Source organism: Anas acuta, chromosome 1, assembly GCF_963932015.1.
Source record: "Anas acuta chromosome 1, bAnaAcu1.1, whole genome shotgun sequence".
Taxonomy (NCBI): Eukaryota; Metazoa; Chordata; class Aves; order Anseriformes; family Anatidae; genus Anas; species Anas acuta.
Genome location: NC_088979.1, coordinates 80,880,981 through 80,902,812, shown reverse-complemented (window position 1 = coordinate 80,902,812; position 21,832 = coordinate 80,880,981). Strand labels below are relative to the sequence as shown.

General features: G+C 44.4%; 1 protein-coding gene across 3 annotated transcripts in view; it reads left to right on the top strand.

Moving 5' to 3' along the window:
* ZBTB21 (zinc finger and BTB domain containing 21) overlaps window positions 1-21,832 on the top strand; it is a 29,557-nt gene that overhangs the window by 3,806 nt on the left and 3,919 nt on the right. For 2 of the 3 annotated variants that reach the window (XR_011097274.1, XR_011097273.1), the window contains exon 1: window positions 8,625-11,960. Coding sequence is in view for 1 of the 3 variants with exons in the window: in XM_068684738.1 (XP_068540839.1) it covers window positions 8,638-11,811 (3,174 nt within the window). In the remaining 2 variants the exon portion in view is untranslated. Of the gene's footprint in view, window positions 1-8,624; window positions 17,952-21,832 lie in introns of those variants that run through there. The other variant, XM_068684738.1, reaches the window with a different exon arrangement.

The following is a 21,832-nucleotide window of genomic DNA, read 5'->3' as shown; positions in this document are numbered from 1 at the left end:
CAAAGCCGAGACACCCAGCTCCAAGTGCACGGGGACTTGGAGCTGAAGATCTTCCACGTGCTTTTTGTGACCCTGTAAGTCTCCTGCTTGACTCACGTCCAATTGCTGTTGCCTCCCCACTCTTACAGTGTGCTCTTAGCGATGGCTGCGTGGACTTTTCTTTAGATCCCTCCAGGGGGTAGAAGACAAAAATCCTGCGCTCCCCAAATCCTGAAAACTGCCGAGTTGCTCACTCGGCGAGTTTTTAGGCTCAGCCCACATTCCAGCTTTTATAAAAGTTCTGCGTTAAGATTAAGTACGTGACTTCTGCCCCCGTCTCCTTTATTCTTGTGCAAACCGTAGCGTAAAAATTCTGTTGGTAGGAAATCATCTTACGTGGGTATAATTAACTTCTCTTCCCACCCAAAATTCACCGTTCCCATAAAAAAAAAAATCTCTGTATTAATGAGCATGTTCCCATAATTAGGGTTTGTCATTTTCACTATGCCAGCAAACTTAAAAGCAGAACGTAAATACGGTTTTGTTGTGAATTGGGCCAGTTAAACAAAACGAGAGCGGCTCATGTAGCAAAGCAGGTGACTGGAGGATTATCCAGCTTGCTAAGCGTTATCTCAGCGTTGCCAATAAAATAATAAACCCAGCCCGCAGCAGGCGCGCAGCCATACACATCTGGTGTGCAGCTCCCCTCCACTTTCGTGATTTCACGCGTCTCTTATCAAAAAGTCAAATGAAATATTTCTGGGGATAATTCATCAAGTGTTTAAACTGCACGCTCTGCCACTGGGTCTCTGGGGCTTGTCCCATCGGAGATTTTAGTGGCAGTGTTACAAAACTCAGAGGAATGAAAACGGAAGGCTTCCTTAGGGAAAGGGATTTGAAAAGTTCTTAGTCTCTTGATTTTTATTACAGCAATTTGGGTGTCGAGTCACACACTTCTCGGTCGACGTGTTGAGGCCAGGACAAACATTTTATCAAACTGCTTTTAATGTGTTTAAATCTTCCAAGAAGGATGAGAGAAGCTGTTCCTGCCCTCTCCCTTCCATCCAGTGGTTGTGCAATCCCCCCGTGAGCTGGGTCAGTTTTCTGGTCTGACAGGGAGCTCGTCCTTCCTTGCAGGGGGAGGAGGCACGCGCTGATCCTCGCCCGAGCAATCCCCGATTAGGCAGGGCTGGGAATGAGGTGAAATCGCAGCCTTTGCTGCTCGCTCCTGAACAGGGGTGTGAAGGGCAAGCAGAGCCTTGTGGTGGTGGTCTGGGATTTTGTAGAGTGCTGCGGGTCAGGAGGAGCTGTGCTGAGTGTCAGTGGGCAAAACTGCGGGTATGGTCTGGGTGTGGAAAATGGTTTTTAATTTCTAATAGGATGTCTGGTCTGTGGCAGGACAACGGCTGGTTATCTCTCTGTGGTAAAGGGCGAAAGACTGCGCAATGTTGGAGAATTTCTTCTTTTCCTGTCCTTAAATTTCTTTGTCTGTATGCCTGTGGGTTAAATAGTTGGAAAATAGTATACCGATGTCACACACGAACAAATGCGTTACTTATTTGACTTTATGCCCATCTTCATACCAGTAAGACTCTGCTGCTGCTGACCTCCTGGAAGTGAAATGTATTTGTCATCCTGGAGAAAGTTTTCAGCATTGTCTGCAGTGAAAAACACAGCATTAGCAGCTGAAATCACATTTTGTAAAACCCAGAAAGACAAAATCCCCAAACCTGCAGCAGGAGATCACTCAAATACGTAGTTAGAAGAAGATGCCAAAAGTGCAATCCATCTTGCTCTCTCTGCAGGTTCAAAGCTTGTGGTTCTGCATCTAAGAAAAGGCATTTGATAAGCTGTGGTCAAGCTCAAATAATAAAATCCAGCACAGGATGCTCGAGCAGAAGTTCAAGCAGTGTAGGCTGCTTCTGCATCTGGACTCTTGATGGAGAAGGAGACTTTTTTCCCCCGGTGTCTGAAACAGCACGAGAGCAAGCAGAGCCATCGCAGCCTCTGCAGGCGCTTACAGCTGAGCTCTTACAACTTGCCCGCGCTCACCTGGGAACCGCAGGGAGCCCCTGGTATTTCTCAGCTGGGTCCCCCAGTCTGTGCTCCTCTGGGTTTTGGTGGGTTCCCCCCCACCACGGTTACGTGTGCGTTTCCCTGTTAAAACCACCCTTAACCCCTGCTTGTTGCCTGCCCCCTCTGTGTGCACCCCTTCCTCTTCCCTTGCGTTTTCTGGTCCTGCCTGTGGTTTCTCTCAGCCCTGACACTTCCTTGCTGCAGCACTGCATCCCCTTACGTGTCTCAGGGCACAGCCTGTCCCACTGCCACCCCCAACATGCCAGTAACATTCAGCTGACAGCTACGTGGCTATAATGGGTGTCAGCAGGCAACATCGACATCTTATTTTAGTCGCTTATGTACATGCAGGTGTAAGCTGTTGTGTTTAAACTTCTCACAAGTCGGCCTGGTTCTGGTTGTAAAGTTCCAGCGCTGGGGATGTCTTTGCTTCTGAAAGTGATGTTTCAGATCAGCAAGGCTGATGGAGCGACTTGCTGACAAAGAATGAGCAGTTTCATGGCTTCTCTTGCGGCAGCTCTGAGGCGTCTGACCTCTCAGTGAGCTGATTAATCTTCTAACCTTATAAAAGAGCAAGCTTCTAAAAGGCTGGGTTGATTTTTTTTCTTTTTCCTGCTTCGTTTTAGGGAGCTGAATCAACTTACTTGGAGGTCAAACGGGCAGCAGAGCTGGTAAAAGGAAGAGGAGGGTCCCAGAGGGCTGGGAGCAGGAGACAGGAGTGTGAGGGACAGAGGAACAGAAGGGGATCTAACACCACGAGGGCAGGTAGCTGCTGAAGATAATGAACTGCTGAGCCAAAGAGAAAGCTTTTTCATCCTTTGCTTGTGAAGAGCTTTCAAGAGTAGAGCCTTCCTTTTTGCAGAAAGTCATTTTGAAGTAGTAGAGGTGTCTTTTTCTGCCCTTGTTCAAAATATATATATATATACAATGATAATCATCTGGCCGAACGTGGTACTCCAGTCTCCAAAGCCTGATATCGGTAAGGGGCTGTTGAAGGCTGACAGCACAATTTCTTCCCAACCTCTCAAAGGAAGGCAGCAGGCACTTCTGCTGCACTTACCTCTGCTGGACCTGGAGTCTCGCTGTCACTGTGCCTCCTGAAGAGCCGCAGCTGCTGTAGCAGCTGAACACAGACAGTGGGAGATCTTTTGGTGTGCTCCGTTTCCTTGATGTCACCCCAACACCAGGGAAGAAAATAGGAAGTAGCTTTGTTTCCAGTCAGTAGTGAAGACGGCTGGGAAAAACGGTTGGAGAGAGTAGAAGGTGATTATCTGGAGGCTGACAGGAAAGGGCTTAGGCAAAATAATCTTCAGCTGAGGAATTATAATTCCTCAAAAACCTGGAATCAGATCTACAGGCTGGCATAGCTCTGTTATCTACACAATGCTAGGCATGCCGTTTGTATCGGGGTTGAGTGCCAGCAGCCTTACATCAGCTTTAGTGGAAAGTTGTTGTAAGGAGTTCTTGTCTTCCTAAAGCTGCTGCGCTGCCACAGTTTGCTGCCTCTTCAGTTGTGCCAGAGCAATTGTTTCTGACATGGTGCTTTACTGTGAGTACTGACCAGCATTTGAAAAGAAATATTTGTTTTCTATTTATTGCCTAACCTGGCCTGTGATGCAGGCTGGCAAATATTTGTATGAGTGTGGTGATTTTACGCAGCTCGGCAGCTGAACTCCACCACAGCTGCTCTCTCACTCCCCCTCCTCAAAGGAAAAGGGGGAAAAATACAATGGAAAGAGCTTAAGGGTTAAGATAAGGACAGGGAGATCCCTCAACAATTACCGTCACAGATAAAACAGACTCAGCATAGGGAGATCAATATAATTTCATGCGTATCACTAGCAGACTAGAGCAGTGAGAAATTAAAGCACACTAAAAACACCTTCCATCCACCCACCATCTCTTACGTCCTCCCCCCAAGCACTGCAGGGGATTGGGGAATGGGGGCTGCGGTCAGTCCCTGACGCTTGGTCTCCGCTGGTCCCTCCCTGCCCCTGCTCCCTGTGGGGTCCCTCCCATGGATGCCGTCCTTCCCCAACTGGGCCTGCGGGGGCTGCCCACAGGCAGCAGCTCTTCAAGCACTGCTCCCACACGGCTCCGTCCCACGGGGTCCATCCATCCATCCCCCAGGAGCAAACTGCTCCAGCACGGGTTCCCCACGGGTGGGCGGCAGCTCGCCCCAGACCCCCTGCTCCTGCGGGGGCTCTCCATGGGCCGCAGCCTCCTCCAGGCCACATCCACCTGCTCCACGGGGGCTCCTCCACCCACGGGGGGGCTGCAGGGTGGAGATCTGCTCCATGTGGGACCCATGGGCTGCAGGGGGACAGCCTGCTCCACCAGGGGCCTCTCCACAGGCTGCAGGGGAACTGCTGCTGCCTGCCTGGAGCACCTCCTGCCCTCCTGCTGCACCCACCTGGGGGCTTCAGGGCTGGGTGTCTCAGTGCTCTCACTCTCCTCTCCCAGCTGCTGTTGCATGGCATTTTTCCTCTTCCTTATCTCTGCTCTCCAAGACGCCCACCCAGCATCACTCCCTGGCTCAGCTCCGGCCAGCAGTGGGTCCCTTCTGGAGCTGGCTGGAGCTGGCACTGCTCTGGCATGGTGCAGCTGCTGGGCTTTGTTCACAGAGGCCACCCCTGCGGCCCCCCTGCTACCAAAACCTTGCCACATAAACCCAAGACAACCAGCAGAGCTGCAGAAGGTGTGAACTGTGGTGTGCAGATAGGATGAACCAAAGAGAGCAGGAGTGTTTTGGATCAACTTTATTACTGACTAGTGTTCATGCAGTGAAATTTTAATACAGCGTACATTTACACTAGTAATCTTTGCGGGGGTTTTGGTTTATTTTTAAATCTGTCTTAAGGCTTTCTGGTAGTCTATGTAAATGTGTTGAAATGGTTCTGCGTGACCAGTTCTGGTTTTGTTTTTTAATGCATCGTGTAACCTGTTTTATTTCTGACTGTTGCGTTTAAAGGCTGTTAAGCTGAAAGTCAAGCACTTGAATTGGGCAAGTCCGGGATTAAAACTGCCTTTGCAGGATTAATTCGGTCCCTTGCTAGTTGTAGATGTTGCAGCCTTGGTTACTGTTAAAGGGACAGAGTTGGGTTACGCCAGAGCTCTGCCTCCTTCAGAGCACACAAGCTGTGCTTGGAGAATGAAGCGGGGATTGTACCAGCATAATTATCTCTGTCTTGTGTAATGGAATGAATTGAAGGTGTTCTACGAATAAAAAGGGGAATGCAGGAAGAAAAATGGGGGACTGTTGGGTGCTGCTTGAGATGTGTCGCTTTTACCCCCATCTGCACTAACAGCATTACTGTGTTATGGTGAACAAATGAACACACAGTAATTAATTGCACGTTTATTTTGCAAATGTCTTACAGAAGACACAGGGCCTGGGTAAAGCAGATTAAAATGAAAGATTTGAAAATATTTCAAAACACTTGGCTGTCTCCTTCCCAGAGCATCCTTGAAGTATGGGTTCAGCAGCAGCTTCCAGTGGGTGTCTGTACAGTGATGCGTTTGGTTCAAGTTCCCTTCCTAAATACATCATTTGTTTATTTCTCTACACTATGCTGCAGCTTGTATCACAGATAAATCACTTGAGCATGTAAACTCAGTTTCTTTAAGATGAAACCAAAGGAGAGATGCATTCCTGGAGCACATCCTAATAACACTGCAGGTGTTAATGAGTGCACAGAGCTGGAGACCGGACAGTCAGACCCCAGCACTTCAAATGGCAGAGGTGTCCCGAAAGTAGCTCACGCCCCAGACAGTACTTTTACATAAAACATAGAAAGCAGAACAAGACAGATGGGTTTCTCACATTCATAGAAGCCTCACAGTTCTGCTTTTTTAGAGGGAGGTGTGGGGGAATTAAGGATAAGTGACTGTGGATGAAGCAATGCTGCAAGGCACTGAAACTCTCAGTTAAGAGATCTGGTGAGGAAACAGAATTCAGCCGCTGCTGTTGCCATGATGCTGTTCCTTCTTTCGGTAGGCTCAGAGGTAGCTCAGTCCTGTGGTATGACCAGTGCTCTGAGAAACTGTATCCCACGCCCTTGAAGTCATCTCAGTAATACCAATTCAGACTTGGATCACCTCTTTCTAGCCACTGGTTGTAAGATTTCCCATTCCCGTTTATTGATTACAGGGTTGTGATTTCTTATTTTTTGATTTATTATTTTTTTAGCTTTGCTTGAAAGTTGATCAGCGGCTGTGCTGGGTCTGGCTGGGATGTTACCTTTCCCTGCAGCAGCCCACGCAGTGCTGTGCTCTGCACTTGGAGCTGGAACAGCAGCGTTATCACCCCAGTGTTGTGTCTGCTGCTGAGCAGTGCTGGCACAGCATCAGGGCTCCCTCCAACCCTCTTAGGGGGTGGGCAAAAAAAGTGAGAAAAGAAACATCACTAGGGCAGCTGACCTAACCCAACCAAAGGGCTATTCCATACCATGTGGTGTCACGCTCAGCAATAAAAGGGGGAAACAGGAAGAAGAGGGGAGGGCTGGGCTCTCATGGGGAAAACGTCGGTCCTCCTCCGAACACCGGCTGCGTGCGTTGAGGCCCTGCTTCAAGGACGTGGTCAATCATCGCTTATTTGTGGGAAGTAGAGAGTAATTTCTTTCCTCTGCACTTCCACATAGCCTTCATTTATTTTGTTTGTTTGTTTTCCCCTCTCCCTCTCCCTTTTCTGCTTTCCTTTATTTTTTTTTCCTTTAGTTAAATTGATTAGTTAATAATAATCTTTCCTTAATAATTATTGCTTTTTTTTTTGTTTGTTTGTTTGTTTGTTTGTTTGTTTGTTTGTTTTCCCCTTTAATTAAATTATCCTTATCTCAACCCGTGAGTTGTTCTTTGCTTTACTTCTTCCGCTCCTCATCTAAGGAGGGGGAGTGAAAGAGCAGTTGTGGTGTTTAGCTGCCTGGCACGGTAAAACCACCACAGCAGCGAAACCTTTGTGTTATAATAGCATACACCATATGTAAATATCTTTTAAATAGTTTCTTAAATCAGCTGCAAAAAGAACAGAACTGCTTCTAACAGGCACATCGTTGACTTGTTCTACATCACCATAGAGGAAGATGGTGTAAAATTCCTACTTACAGGGTAACGAATTATAACAGTAACATCTGGGGATAACTGTTCCTCTAGTAGAAATTCTAGCAGAAACTGCTTTTATGCTAATAAATAAGATGGGGCGTTCAGCTCAGTGATAATTTTTAAGCTAGAACAAAGCCCTGCTGGGATGCTTCAAGCAAAATCATGAAATTTCCAAGAAACCAGATTGTGACAGAGCAGTGTAAGAAGTGACACGTGTATCATAGCTAGAAGGGTATGTTAACAGCACTCACTAAATATAAGTGAACATGATGAATTGATCTAGATTACAGACACTAATCCTGCTTCTGTCTCCCTCCCCAGTATTATTGTCCTTTCCATCCTATTAAAAATAACAAAAACCCTTTAATTTGCTCCGTCAGCAGGAGGCTGTCAGGGTTGCCTAACTTTAGAAGGTGACTTGGCATAATTAAGTATCCTCATTTCAGCCGGGACGGAGTTAATTTTCTTCATAGCTGCAAGTACAGTGTTTTGGACTTACAGTGAAAACAGGGGCGATAACACGCCGATGTTTTAGCTGTAGTAGAGCAGCACTTGCACAGAGCCAAGGACTTTCCAGCTCCTCGTGCTGCCCTGCCAGCGAGGAGGCTGGGGGTGCTGCAGGAGCTGCAGGGGGCACAACCAGGACAGCTGGCCCGGGCTGGCCTGAGGGATGTCCCACACCACAGGCGTCGTGCTCAGCAATAAAACCAGGGTGTTGGCCGAGGTGGGAGGGCTGCTGCTGTATGGGGACTGGCTGGGCATCAGCCAGTGTGTGCTGAGCTGCTGTGCTGTGCATCAAGTGCTTTTTACCTTTCTTTTGTTCCTCCATTCCTCTGTTCTTTCATTCTTTCTTCCATTCTTCCTTTTGTCCTTTCCCTCTCTCGTTCTTTCTTCCGTTTGTTCTCATTAAACTGTCTCAACCCACAAGTTCTTGCACTTTTACTTTTTTTTCGGTTCTTCCCCACCTCTCTGTGGGGGAGTGAGCGAGTGTCTGTGAGGCACCTAGCTGCCTGCTGGGTTAAACCACAGCACTATCTGATTCAGAAGTTCATCTCTGCAATTGCCAAGGTAGATCTTCGTAAAGCTAAAGCTGAGAAAAAGGTGATCAGGGGAAACAATTAAATGGCATTCCTTCATGTGGATGGGTATACTGCAGGTAGAGAATACAGCCCCATCACACCCCTCTAATTAGTTCAATGTAATAATCTGTGTAAGATCATTGTATGATCAACTATTAAGGTATGTTTGAAAGTGTTCTTTAACATGAGTTGGTTCTTCTCATGCCTGTGCATCTGCTGGGGCCAACAATATTAATTCCCATAGCTGTCCTCCAAACTAGCTGTTTGCTTCAGCAATATTGATGGCCTGTTAGCCTGTTTATGAAGGGCAGACAGATTAGCTATGTTCACATTACCTCCAAGAACTGTTTGCATAAAGCAACCTGCAACTTTTTTCTTGTTGTTCTCTTTCAGAAACATCGGAATCATGGAGGGGCTCTTGCATTACATAAATCCGGCACATGCCATTTCACTTCTGAGCGCACTGAATGAGGAGCGTCTAAAGGGACAGCTGTGTGATGTTGTTCTGATAGTAGGAGACCAGAAATTTCGAGCTCATAAAAACGTTCTGGCTGCCAGCAGTGAGTACTTCCAGACTCTGTTCACAAATAAGGAGAATGAGTCTCAGTCGGTGTTTCAGCTCGACTTTTGTGAACCAGATGCTTTTGATAATGTGTTGAACTACATCTATTCCTCATCCTTGTTCATTGAGAAAGGCAGTCTGGCAGCTGTGCAAGAACTGGGCTACAGCCTTGGAATATCCTTTCTTACAAACATTGTTTCTAAGAGCCCTCAAGCTCCTTTTCCAGCTTGCCCCGTTAAGAAGATACTGTATCAAGATGAAGAGGAAAGTAGTTCTCAGAAGAGAAGTGTCATTGTCTGTCAGAACAGAATTGAAGCACAAGGGAAGAGTATAAATCAAACACAACATGATTTAAGCCATACTTCTAAACCTTTACCCTCTGTTGCTGTCAAAACTAGCATTAGACCACAAGCAGCAAAACCCACTGAAACCCTTCACAATTTATCACTGACTGAAAGGAGATGGCTGAAAGACAACCCTGTGAGCTACACCAAGCTTCATGAAACTTCTGGAACTGTAGAGGATCAGAGCAGATGTGGCTTGGTGAAAAGAAACACAGTACTGCCTCAAAAGCCCTTAGCAGAGAAAGAAATTGCAAGCGATGAACCTGGAAGCAGCGGCCAGCTCTTGAGAGGAAAGGCTGCAGAGGTGTCATTAAAGAGGCCACGTCCTCCGGTCTTATCTCTGCGGGGCTCATCGGAATCTACGTTTTTGTTGCGAGAGGCAGGAAAAGGAAATGGTCAAGGTGAAGACAGGAATTTGCTATACTACTCCAAGTTAGGGCTGGTAATCCCGTCTAGTGGATCTGGTCCTGAAAACCAAAGTATTGACCGAAGTGGGCCACTTGTAAAAAGCCTCCTTCGAAGGTCACTGTCCATGGACAGTCAGGTTCCTATGTATTCACCTTCTGTTGACCTAAAACCTTCACAGGTATCATCCTCCTCGTCACCAGGAACTAACGATTCCCAGAAGACATTTAACGTTGCATCTCAGAAGTCGTGTTTGAAGGAGTCATCAGAGAAGTTAGTCTTAGACGAAAAGCCACAGGTAATGCACCCACATCGCCTTAGGTCTTTCAGTGCCTCTCAGTCAACCGATAGGGAGGTGGCTTCCCCTCTCACAGAGGTGCGAATAAAAACTGAACCCAGCAGTCCACTTTCAGATCCTTCCGAAATAATTAGAGTCACGGTGGGCGACGCATCAGTGTCTACGAATAAAGACTTTGCTTTCAAAACCGAGGATGATCATAAGGAGCCAAGCAGACTTCCTGCAAAGAGGAGATTTCAAGCGGATAGGAGGCTGCCGTTTAAGAAACTGAAGGTGAATGAGCAAGGTTCCCCTGAGTCAGAAGAAAACTTTGAGGAAGGCTCAAGCCCCACGCACCTTGATGCTGATTTTGCTGATTCCGACGTCAGCAAGGATGAATACAGTGAGATGGAAGAAGCAAGACCAAATAAAAAATTTAAATGCAAGCACTGCCTTAAAATTTTCAGATCAACAGCGGGTCTTCACCGTCACGTTAACATGTATCATAATCCAGAGAAGCCCTATGCTTGTGACATATGCCACAAGAGATTTCACACCAATTTCAAAGTGTGGACGCACTGCCAGACACAGCATGGAATCGTGAAGAATCCCTCGCCTGCTTCCAGCTCGCATGCTGTTTTGGATGAAAAATTCCAAAGAAAACTGATCGATATAGTGAGAGAGAGAGAAATTAAGAAAGCTCTCATAGTTAAACTGCGACGTGGCAAGCAGGGTTTTCAGGGACAGTCTGCTTCACAAGCACAACAAGTCATCAAAAGGAATTTAAGGTCGAGAACGAAAGGAGCCTATATCTGTGTCTACTGTGGGAAGGCTTACCGTTTCCTCTCTCAATTCAAACAGCACATAAAAATGCACCCAGGGGAGAAACCGATTGGAGGAAACAAGGCTCCCAAGCAGAAAGACCACGCTCACATTGAAAGTCCGGTGGAAAACAAAGAAGTTTATCAGTGCCGTCTCTGTAACGCTAAGCTGTCTTCGCTTATCGAGCAGGGGAATCACGAGCGACTCTGTAGAAACGCTACTGTCTGTCCGTACTGCAGCCTTAGATTTTCTTCCCCGGAGCTGAAGCATGAGCACGAAAGCAAGTGTGAATACAAGAAGCTCACTTGTCTGGAGTGCATGCGCACCTTTAAGTCGTCCTTCAGTATCTGGCGTCATCAGGTGGAAGTCCACAACCAGAACACCATGTCTCCCACAGAGAACTTTTATTTGCCTATCCTGGATCACAACGGAGAAGTGACGAGCTCGTCGAGGTTGCCTTCCCAGACGGAGTCCAATAAAGTGAACAATTTTGCTGCAAAGGAGGATGGAGTATTCAGTGACTCGTCAGAACAGATCAACTTTGACTCTGAAGACTCCTCGTGCCTGCCTGAAGACTTAAGCGTTTCCAAGCAGTTTAAAATCCAAATCAAGGAGGAGCCCACAGACGACGTAGAGGAAGAGGCCAGTGAAACGAGCAGAGAACCGAAGGAAGTGGTCTCCAACAAAGACGCCGGCCTGTGGCCCTGTGAGAAGTGCGGGAAGATTTTCACGGTGCGCAAGCAGCTGGAGCGTCACCAAGAGCTCCTGTGCTCCGTCAAGCCGTTCATTTGCCACGTGTGCAACAAGGCCTTCCGAACCAATTTCCGGCTCTGGAGTCACTTCCAGTCCCACATGTCCCAGGCTACAGAGGAGTCCTCGAACAAGGAGCCCGAGATATGCCCGCCCGCTAATTCCCCGTCACCGCCACCTTTACCTCCACCCCCACCGCTCCCCAAAATCCAGCCTTTGGAGCCCGATAGCCCAACAGGCTTGTCCGAAAGCTCCGCTACTACTGAAAAATTATTTGTCCCGCAGGAGTCAGACACGCTCTTCTATCATGCTCCACCGCTCTCGGCAATCACGTTCAAAAGACAATACATGTGTAAACTCTGTCACAGGACTTTCAAGACAGCTTTTAGTCTTTGGAGCCATGAACAGACACACAATTAGCTTTAACAGATAACCTTAAAGAGCTGGCTCAGTGGAGGCTATTTTCAGGATCTCGGACGTCTGCCATATAAACCAGAAAATGAAGAGGATCAAAGCAACGGCGACAGGAGATTGGGAATTTGTGATGCTGCTTGGATTTGAAGATTAAGGTAAACTAACTTGGTTAGTAGATAGCAAGCCGAGTAATTTAAAATACTGTGGTCTGGGATCTAATAGCAACAGAATATTTTGATTTCATTTAACACTGAAATGCGATCGCATCTGGATTGTATGCATGGATCTTCATCCTGTGATGTTGGTGTGCGCGTGTGTATTATATATAAAGTTATATATTAAATGAAAGAGCAACAACCATGTGGATTCTAACTGTGAGTTTATAGTAGTGAAATACTGTAACCAACTTCACTGATTTTATTTTTATGTTTCATTTTCTCCTTTTAAAGAAACCAACACACAAGCTCCATATAAATAGCTGCCGTGCACTTGCAGTTAGGGAGGAAGTGGATGGAGTGTCTTGCTGTATCGACTTGGGTCTTAGAGATCTTTAGCAATAACAAATAAACCTCAAGTTTCAGTAATCCTGGTATTATTGGATATGAATGTTTGATACTTTAAGGGAAGAGAGAATTGTTTGTTGTTATATGGAACTTGTACAAATTAAAATAGAATCTAAAGTCAGCAATATTATTACTGAGATTTTATATAAGAAAAAAACAGCAGCAAGCCTGCTTTCAGCCATTTAATTATAAGTTTCTAAGAAAAATTGGGGGAGGGGGTACATCGCTTTATATAATGTCCCAAAGAATAATTTACTATAGATATTTCGGTAGCTGAAGTTGTATTAACAACCATTATAACTCAAATGGTACTGTTTATAACATGAAGTGAGATTGAATAGATGTCAGACAAGTTTCAAAATTTTGTTTCCACTGTTTGTACAACTGTTTGTAATTCTAACTACAAAGGAATGTATAACTATTAAAGCAAAACAAGAGAGCTCGTCGAGGGATAGAAGAATAGTTGTGTTCCTACACACAGTAATAAGCTTGGCCATGAGTACAAAGATAGATTTTATCAAAAACGAAAAATGTAAATATTTATATAGACACCTGTATAAATGAAGAAGTATGTATTTGAGATTCGTATTAAGCGTACATATCCAGCGCAGAGCAGAGGAGAAGACATCACACTACAATCACTGTATTTTAGGAGTACAATGCATAGAGTATTTCTTTCTGCCGCTTTCTATCATTTGTGGTACTGTGTTGCAGTTTTCTAATTTGTTAAAAATCATGGGTGTAATGGGCTGCAGATGCTTCGTGTGGTTCCATTATTTTACTGCAAATCACAACTGGAGCATTTAGCATAAGCAGGATCATAGAAGCTATAGGACGGGTCCAAAATTACTCTGCAAGTAAAGGAAATACTTACCCAGAAGCAGTGGTAAATTAACAGGGAGAAGATTTTCCGCTAGAATTTACACCTAAAGGAGTGGTGCTGGATTGAAGTGAGCAGCAAGGATATAAGAGACTCAGACAGTGCTTATGGCCCTGACCGACGAGCCCGGGAGGCTGGGAGATGGGGACCGCACCGCACACTACCTAGCCAGAGCCCAGCCTGTGTCCATGGACAGCAGCAGGAGTCTGGTGCCGATGTCACTGGGAGCAGCAGTGAGGCTTTAATCCTCTCTGGTTCTAATCACGCGTTTGTTTCAGCATCCCAAACTCCAAACGAATTGCACACTGATCCCAGGATCTGAGGATGTACATCCTCGGTTAGGCACGCACAGGGAGGGGATTTTTCTCCCAAGTGTGCCACTGTTAGTTTTTTTCCTAACGGAATTTTTTAGTGTTTTTTTTTTTTCCTGCAATTTAAGTTTAAAAGTGTTGGCTCAGTATGGACCACTGACTTTGTTCAGCTACCAAAAAAAGGTGATGCCATTTTCAAGCCTCTTCTTTCATTTTTTGATGAAAATCTAAAATTGTTACTATACATGCTAGTAGTAACACTTTATCCTTTTTGTTCGCTTCCAAGCAAACTGCATCTGAATGTGGTAAACTGTAAGAATATCAAATTCTTTACATGAAATTGCAATTGAAACAAAATTCTTACATACTCATTAGGTGGAATAGAAAATGTCACTATCAAATAAGACTAAATTTCCTTCTCACAAGAAAAAAACAATAAATGAAACGCTTAATACACTTAACCTGATTTAACAAAATGAGAAAGACATGAAGACTTGCTAAATAGGCTTTAAATGTGCTTAAGAAATCTGTGCATAGAAAATACCAACATGTCAACTGGTACCTAAGTTCTCACCGATGATTCTTCACATACACTTCCAATAGTTTCTATCCAACCATTTAAAAATCAGTGTGCTTTCTAAGGGATAGTGGCAACTAGTTCATCAACGCTACAGTCATCTACCTTCCAACTGGGTTCTGCTGTATGGTATGATGATAAATACGGCACATTTAAAATCAAAAGCTCATACAGTGTCTTTCAAGAAACCTTGACCTTCTTCCTAGTACACGATGTATTATATTTAACAAACAAACAAAAATATTTCTGGTCTAAATAGCCTCCTTCTAAGCTTTTCTGCAGAATTTTTTAAGTTTTGTTTTTAACTTTGAGCGTGTTCTGTGTTTTTTTTTTTTCTTAAATTCGGTTCCTGCTTAGTAAAGGAATTCAGGATCTCTGAAGTTTAAATATGAGATGTTTATATAGTAGTTCTGGTTTTCTATTAGCTTTTTATACAGTATCTTTAAAAGCCCTTGATAGAAGTGTTTATTTTGGAGGATACGGAATAAATATGCTTCCACTTATATAACTTTAATATATGTTTTAAAAGTTAAATTATGGAGAAAAAAATGTTAGTTGCTTGTTTATAAATAAAGGTCTTCTGAAGAGTGTCTAGCTTGGCCACAGCCAAAATAAAAGGCAAATTTATTGACACAAAAACCTGTCCTCATCATATTTTGTTTAATTTTGTAACTGTGTACTGAGGTGATGCAAAGTTAGAGCTCTTGTTAAATACAAAAACTGTTGTTTTTTTTTTCTTCTTAAAATTTGTGACAGGAATGTGCAGATGTTTTAATATATAGATTAGAATCTTTAATTCTTTCTTTTGGGGTTATTTTTATAATCTGTCCAATAAATCTCAGAGAACTAAACTGCTTTAGTGGAAGTCCAGCGAAAACTTCCATTGCATTTACGAGGAGCAGGGTTGAGCCATGAAATGTATTTTGTTTGGGGACTTCTCTTCCTTTCGGGCACTGTGTTGGCAAAGGTTTAAGCATATGCTTAAGTTCCATGGAGATCAGTCTTAACTTTTTTTTTTTTAAATACATGCTTAAGGTTTTTCATATTTTGGGACCACGATCACCCACTGAAAGTGAGAAATGGCAGAAAAAGACACATGGATACAGTATTTAAGTTCTAGAACCAAAAGTTAAAATGAATTTTCCCCTACATAAAAACTGCACGCACAGCTAAAGTTTCCGCAGTTTTACAGAAACAAAGGACATCAACCAGTAATCGTTTAGGTGGACTTCTGTAAGGCCTTTGGTGTGATCCCCCACGACATTCTTGCCGCCTCGTTGAAGGGATGTGGGTTTGATGGATGGACTGTTGGACGGAGAGAGAATTGGCTGGAGGGCCACGTCCAAAGAGTTTTAGTCAACAGCTCAGTGTCTGAGTGTAAAGACAAGGGGTGTCCCTCTGGGGTCTGTGCTGGGACCAAGGCTACTGAATATCTTCATCAGGGACAGTGGGATTAAGTCTGTGGGTGACACAAAGCTACCCAGCTTGTGCATCGGTAGACCAGAGGGAAGGGATGCCATCCGGAGGGACCTTGGCAGGCTTGAGGTGTGTGCCCCCTCATGAAGTTCAGCAAGGCCAAGAGCAAGGACTGGGTGAGGAATGGACTGAGAGCAGCCCTGCAGAGGACTTGGGGATACTGGTGTATGAAAAACGGGATGTGAGCCAGCAATGTGTGCCTGCAGCCCAGAAAACCAGCCCTATCCTGGGCTGCATCAAAAGCAGCGTGGCCAGCAGGGTGAGGGAGGGGATTCTGCCCCTCTGCTCTGCTCTCCCGAGACCCCACCTGGAGCACTGCATTCAGCTCTGGGGCCCAGCACAAGAAGGAAATTGAAATACTAGAGCAAGTCCAGAGGAGGGCCGCAAAGATGCTCAGAGGGATGAAGCTCCTCTCCTATGAGGACAGGCTGAGGGAGCTGGGGTTGTTCAGCCTGGAGAAGGCTCAGGGGAGACCTTACAGCGGCCTTCCAGTACCTAAAGGGGCCTGCAGGAAGGCTGGGGATGGACTCTGTCAGGGAGTGCAGTGACATGAAAAGAGGGAAAGGTTTTAAACTAAAAGAGGGTAGGTTTAGATTAGATATCAGGACGAAATTCTTACTCAAAGGGCGGTGAGGCGCTGGCACAGGCTGCCCAGAGAAGCTGTGGGTGCCCCATCCCCGGAGGTGCTCAAGGCCAGGCTGGATGGGGCTTTGGGCAGCCTGGGCTGGGGGGAGGTGTCCCTGCCCATGGCAGGGGGGTGGATCCAGGTGGTCTTTCAGGTCCCTTCCAACACAAACTGTTCCATGATAATACTGTCTATACTTCATGTATATATATTTTTTTTTTCTATAAGGGGGAATGAAACACCCGGACAGTTAACTGAGCAGATAACCTGCTGAAGCAGTGGGTGACACTAGAGTTTGTCTTACGTCCTTCAGAATGGAGATGTAGCCTTATCTGTGAACCAAAACACACAGCCATGACTTGTTCCTGCATTTCCTATTTAGGCAAGCATTCTAGTGGCATCCAGTAGATTATTTTTTTTTGGTGGTGGTGGTTGTTTTTTTTGTTTGTTTGTTTTTATCCCCCAAGTAGGATGTGCGGGTTTGGTCTGAAGCTACACGTACTCTGTTTTTGTTCCAAGCTTCCAGTGGTAAAACTAGAAGTTCCTCATATGGGACAAGGACAGACTATGCCTAACTTCTTGGCACTAACAGTGAGGGTGCAAATATCTGGCATGAGCCTGTAATCTGGCATGTGCCTATACTGTTCAATAAAATTGTTTACATTTTCCTACCAGAAGATTTAGATAAAAATCAAAGTAAGGTTAGCTTTTTTTAATGTCGCTGTTAATGAATCAGTGTTAATTTTTTTTTTTTTTTGGTTGAACACAGCCTGATAGTATTTTTTAATGTCATTGATTCTTGTTTATTTAAAATGACTTGTGAAAAATTGTACTATAAGTGTTGTACATAGGGGGACACTATCAAGAGAAAGGTTGTATACTGTAAAAGTGCTTATCTGTATTAACAATACTTGATATGAATAAAATCAATTTCAAAACATGAATTGACTCACAACACTTGAGCTGCTTAGGCATGAGAATGCCTACTAAAGGCATCCGCAGTTGTTTCAAGGATGCCTGTAAATTGTATCTGAATTCTGTGGGCTGAGCTTATCTTTCATTTTGCTTTTTCTCTAACTGTTGCAGAATAAAGGACCTGATCTGTTTTTTCCTTTTTTGATTTTTCATTGATACACCGTACCTTCCAAAGATACAAGCTTCCCACTACTGCAGCCGCATGTTCAATTAAAACATGTATGTAAAGGCAGAAAGAAAAAAAAAATCTTTTTGCAAAATAACTTCACAAAAGATGTATAAAGTATTCATTTTAAAGCTTCTTCTTGACAGTGTCCCTTTTTAAAAAACAGGAAAATGGAATCACTTGTAGTATTTGGGTGCAGGGGAACAGTTTCCTACAGTTTCTACAAGCTGGAATTATCCAATATATTTGCTATAGAATTTTCCAATTCGTTACGTAAAATCACTTGTCATTTTAAAGCATTATAGAGATAAGACAAAAGAAGCCAGTTTTATAATCCTGTATACCTTACAGTCATTGTATATCAATTCAATACACCAGTGCTGAATTTTAATTAAGAATGGGTTTTTACTTTTTTTAGGACTGAGACTTACTAGCTTAGGGTAACTTTTTTTCTTTAATGTAATGTAAATCCATTGCTGCTTTGTACAACTTTTTCTACTGTGTGTTTTCTTTACTTAGATCTTGACTAAGAAATGTTGGCGTCCAATAAACTTACACTTTGTTTCTTTTGAATTATTGTGTTTTATACTGGATTCTCTTGGCAAATTGAGATGTTATTGTACATGCCATTGTGCCTGTGGGACTGGAATTTTGTTTACAAAAAGACTTCTTTTGATCTGGTTGTTGAATGCAAATGACAGTTTTTACTTTACTAAAATAATGACTTTTTGTGTGCTTTAGTAAGTGTCTCAGCAAACTTTTTTGCTGGAAAATACAAGAAAACTGACTGCTGTAGAAAATCTGATGAAAACTTGAGCTGTGCCCAAATTCTGCTTCCTCTGCAATCAATGATTAAAACAACTTTGTGGAAGCAAGGTTACATTGACTGAGTATCTCTTTCATCTAAAGCTGGATTGAACCAGATGTTTGAAAATACACCGTCAGGAACGGTTATGGTGTTTTGCAGTGCTCTCATCAAAAGCTGTTTTGCAGCATAGATTTCCATCTCCAAAAGCCCGTGGGTGAGAATGCAGTGTGTGCGTTCTCATGATGCAGAAAATTTTCTCTATCTTTTGGGAAGGGGGTTTCCTAGGTTACTTTCTTGAAAGCAGATAAGACACCTGTCTGTGAAAACTAGAGCTGTTTTCTGACTTTTCTGCACTCCACATCTGCCGTCCTTTTCCATTTTCCATTGGTGCATTTGGTTGAACCCACCAACCAATTTCAATCACATTTAATAAGAGGAGCCAAGGCCTCAAAGGAATTAATCTCCAACAAGTTTCATAAAAACCGCTGATGGGGAAGCAAAGAAGGGCCTTAGTGGGAAGGGTAAGATTAGCAGTGAGAGCACATGCTTAACAGTTACCCGATCTTTTTACGCGTGCGTGTGTGTGTGGTGTCTTGTTAGAGTGGGGGAGGCCTGAGGTCAGGTGGAACATACTGGCAGAGCTGAAGTACCAACAAGCGCCCAAAATGAAGGGTTGAAAGGGTACTCCAAGGTCAAGAGGATTTGTGCCTTTGATAATCCCTAAATCTCTGTGAAAACAGGGACAAAGGGCACCTGGCCTGTCCCTCCATGGAGCATCCCTGCGTGTCAGAAGATAAGCGAGCTGTAGAAAAAGTGGGGAGAGCTGCTCACTGATCCCTTCACAGAGTGGTAAGTCACCACAAGTTTGGCTCCCTCTTTCTCCTTTCAGCAAGAGGAAATAACCTCTACTTCTTTCTGCATCCAGTCAAGATCTACATACAGTTTTCCATCTGTTAATTGTTAAAGAGCATTTGCTCGTTAACATTTGCTTAAATATTTAATGTCTGATCTAGAGACCATACAATCTATATTTGACATAAAAAAAATTTTGACATTGAAATTTGACATTGAAGGCAAAGCCAGTTGCTGCTAACAAAGGATCTGCTTTACATTACTTCTGCAGTTATGCTACAACCTTTAACAATTTCTTAATGTCAGGTCATCCAGGACCTAGGATGGATACAGCTGGATGTGTCATGGAGCCCTGGCTGCTGTCAGTAACTTAAGCTGATGTTTGAGGGCAACATGCATCTCTCCAATGAAGAGAGATCACTGCTTGTTAAACACGAAGCAGTGATGAGGCAGCATGACCTGCTGGGATTACTAGCATCCAGGGACGCTTCTGCTATAAAGAGACCATGCTGAGTTTTGTAAACTCCACAGGCAGGTGGAGCATTCCTTAATGAACGGCTTGGAGCCCCTGGGGTTTGACACCTTCCAACCCTTTTTGGCTGACAAGAAGCTGTACCCGTTCCTCTATGCTATGAAGACTATCAAATAGTTTAGGGGAAGAAAGATGTCCCTGACACAGCTGATCCTGTAAGGGGAAAACTAAAGCCTTCCTCCCCTTCACTCATCAATCAACTGAGCAGCCAGATGCCACCAGAAGGAAACTTAACTTTGTTAGCTTGCATTCAGATTACTTGGTTTCATCAGCAGAAATCTGATAGAAGCATGTCACTGATTTTTTTAAAGATAGAAATGTGAAAAAGCAAGCTCACCATGAGTAAGTATAGAGAAAAATCACTGATAATAAAAAATGAGTTTTAAAGTTGTGTAGTTTTTTAGGAAGTACTAATGCAGCTCAGAAGGCTTGGGAGAAGAATTACATCGAGCCTGAGATGTAATTAACTCTGTGGAGTTTATGGAGATGATCCTAGAATTTATTATGTGCCTCTAACACTTTGTATGGGCACTAGGAGGAGCCAGAAACAAAGGACTGCAAGGTACCATCCACCTGAAGAGCCCCACATGAATGCACCACACAGACAGTGAACCTCTCCCTCTGTATGTATGTGTGTGTGTCTGCATATAAAAATGTGTGTTTAAAATTGACTCTGTTTTGTGGCAATTTCTGAGTTTGGAGAAAAATTCTGTTAGTCAAAGGCACATTATTTACGCTTTCATCTAAAACCTGTCTTCTGCTCCAGTATTTATTCCTTCCACCAACCAGTATGTTTTCTGCCTGACCTCTGGGAGGGGAGAGACGATGTGCATCTTCGGATTCCTTAGTCTTGGCCTCCCTCTTGGGACTTCCAAGGAGGATGCCGGCTTGTCCCAATGGTTTCTGCAGTGCAGATAGTTGTCTAAGAAAATATAAGAGGGTTAATTGTGATTTAACACTAATTATGATAACTTACAGTCAACATAATTGAACATAAGGTGAATTCATGACTGAGGAGTTTAAAGCTTTTTGCCCATAGAATCAGAGAATCACAGGATATCCTAAGTTGGAAGGGACCCACAATGATCATTGGGCTTTAAGCACTGGCTCCACACAGTGCCACCCAAAAATCAGACCCTATGAGAGCACTGTCCAAACACTTCTTGAACTCTGTCAGGCTCGGTGCTGTAACCACGTCCCTGGGGAGCCTGTCCCAGTGCCCGACCCCCCTCTGGGTGCAGACCCTTTCCCTAACCCCCAGCCTGACCCTCCCCTGTCCCAGCTCCATGCCGTCCCCTCGGGTCCTGTCGCTGTCCCCAGAGAGCAGAGCTCAGCGCCTGCCCCTCCGCTCCCCTCGTGAGGGAGCTGCAGGCCGCCATGAGGCCTCCCCTCAGCCTGCTCTGCTCGGGGCTGAGCAAACCAAGGGGCCTCAGCCGCTCCTCATACATCGTGCCCTCCAGACCCTTCACCATCTTTGTAGCCCTCCTTTGGACACTCTAATAGTTTTATATCCTTTTAGTGTGGTGCCCAAAACTGCACACAGTACTCAAGGTGAGGCCACAGCAGCGCAGAGCAGAGCAGGACAGCCCTTCCCTTTGCCCACACCGTAACACCCTGCCTTCTCACCCGTCCCCTCAAGCAGGCCGCCCAAGCACCACAAGCTGCTGCCTCTCCATGCCAGCCCCATGGACTGAGGCTTCCTGGCGCTCTCTGCTGGGGAGAATACAGCTGGCTCCAGCAGGTGAACATAAAGGAGGAAAGAAGAAGCTCGTGTCATGTTTTCCTTTCTAAAAGCTCACGGCGCTTTGCTGAACTCCAGTAAATATCTTTTTGCAGGGTTGCTGTAACAGAAAAACAATACTCTCAAACATACTTTTCCTTCTTTTATTGCATCGCCAGATACAAGTAGTAAAAGGAAGGATCAGCGATTCAAGACACGTGTCGTTAACCTTTGTCTCTTTCACAAAGTCGTGACCACTCAGGAAGAGATTATTTACCCAGATATTGTAGCATGGGAAGATTGCAACCCGACAGAGAAAAGAAAGTAGTTACAATACAACAAAATGTTAAGAAACTTCTAAGATTAATCAATAAAATACTGAGATTTTGATGAATACAAACGTGACAGTACCATTATTTGTGTGGTTGTTGTTTTTTTCCATGTTGTGTTTTTTGTTTGTTTGTTTGTTTGTTTGTTTTTTCTTTTTCTGGATGTATTTTTGGTGTGTGAATAGTTTCAGAAGAAACTACAAGTACCCGAGG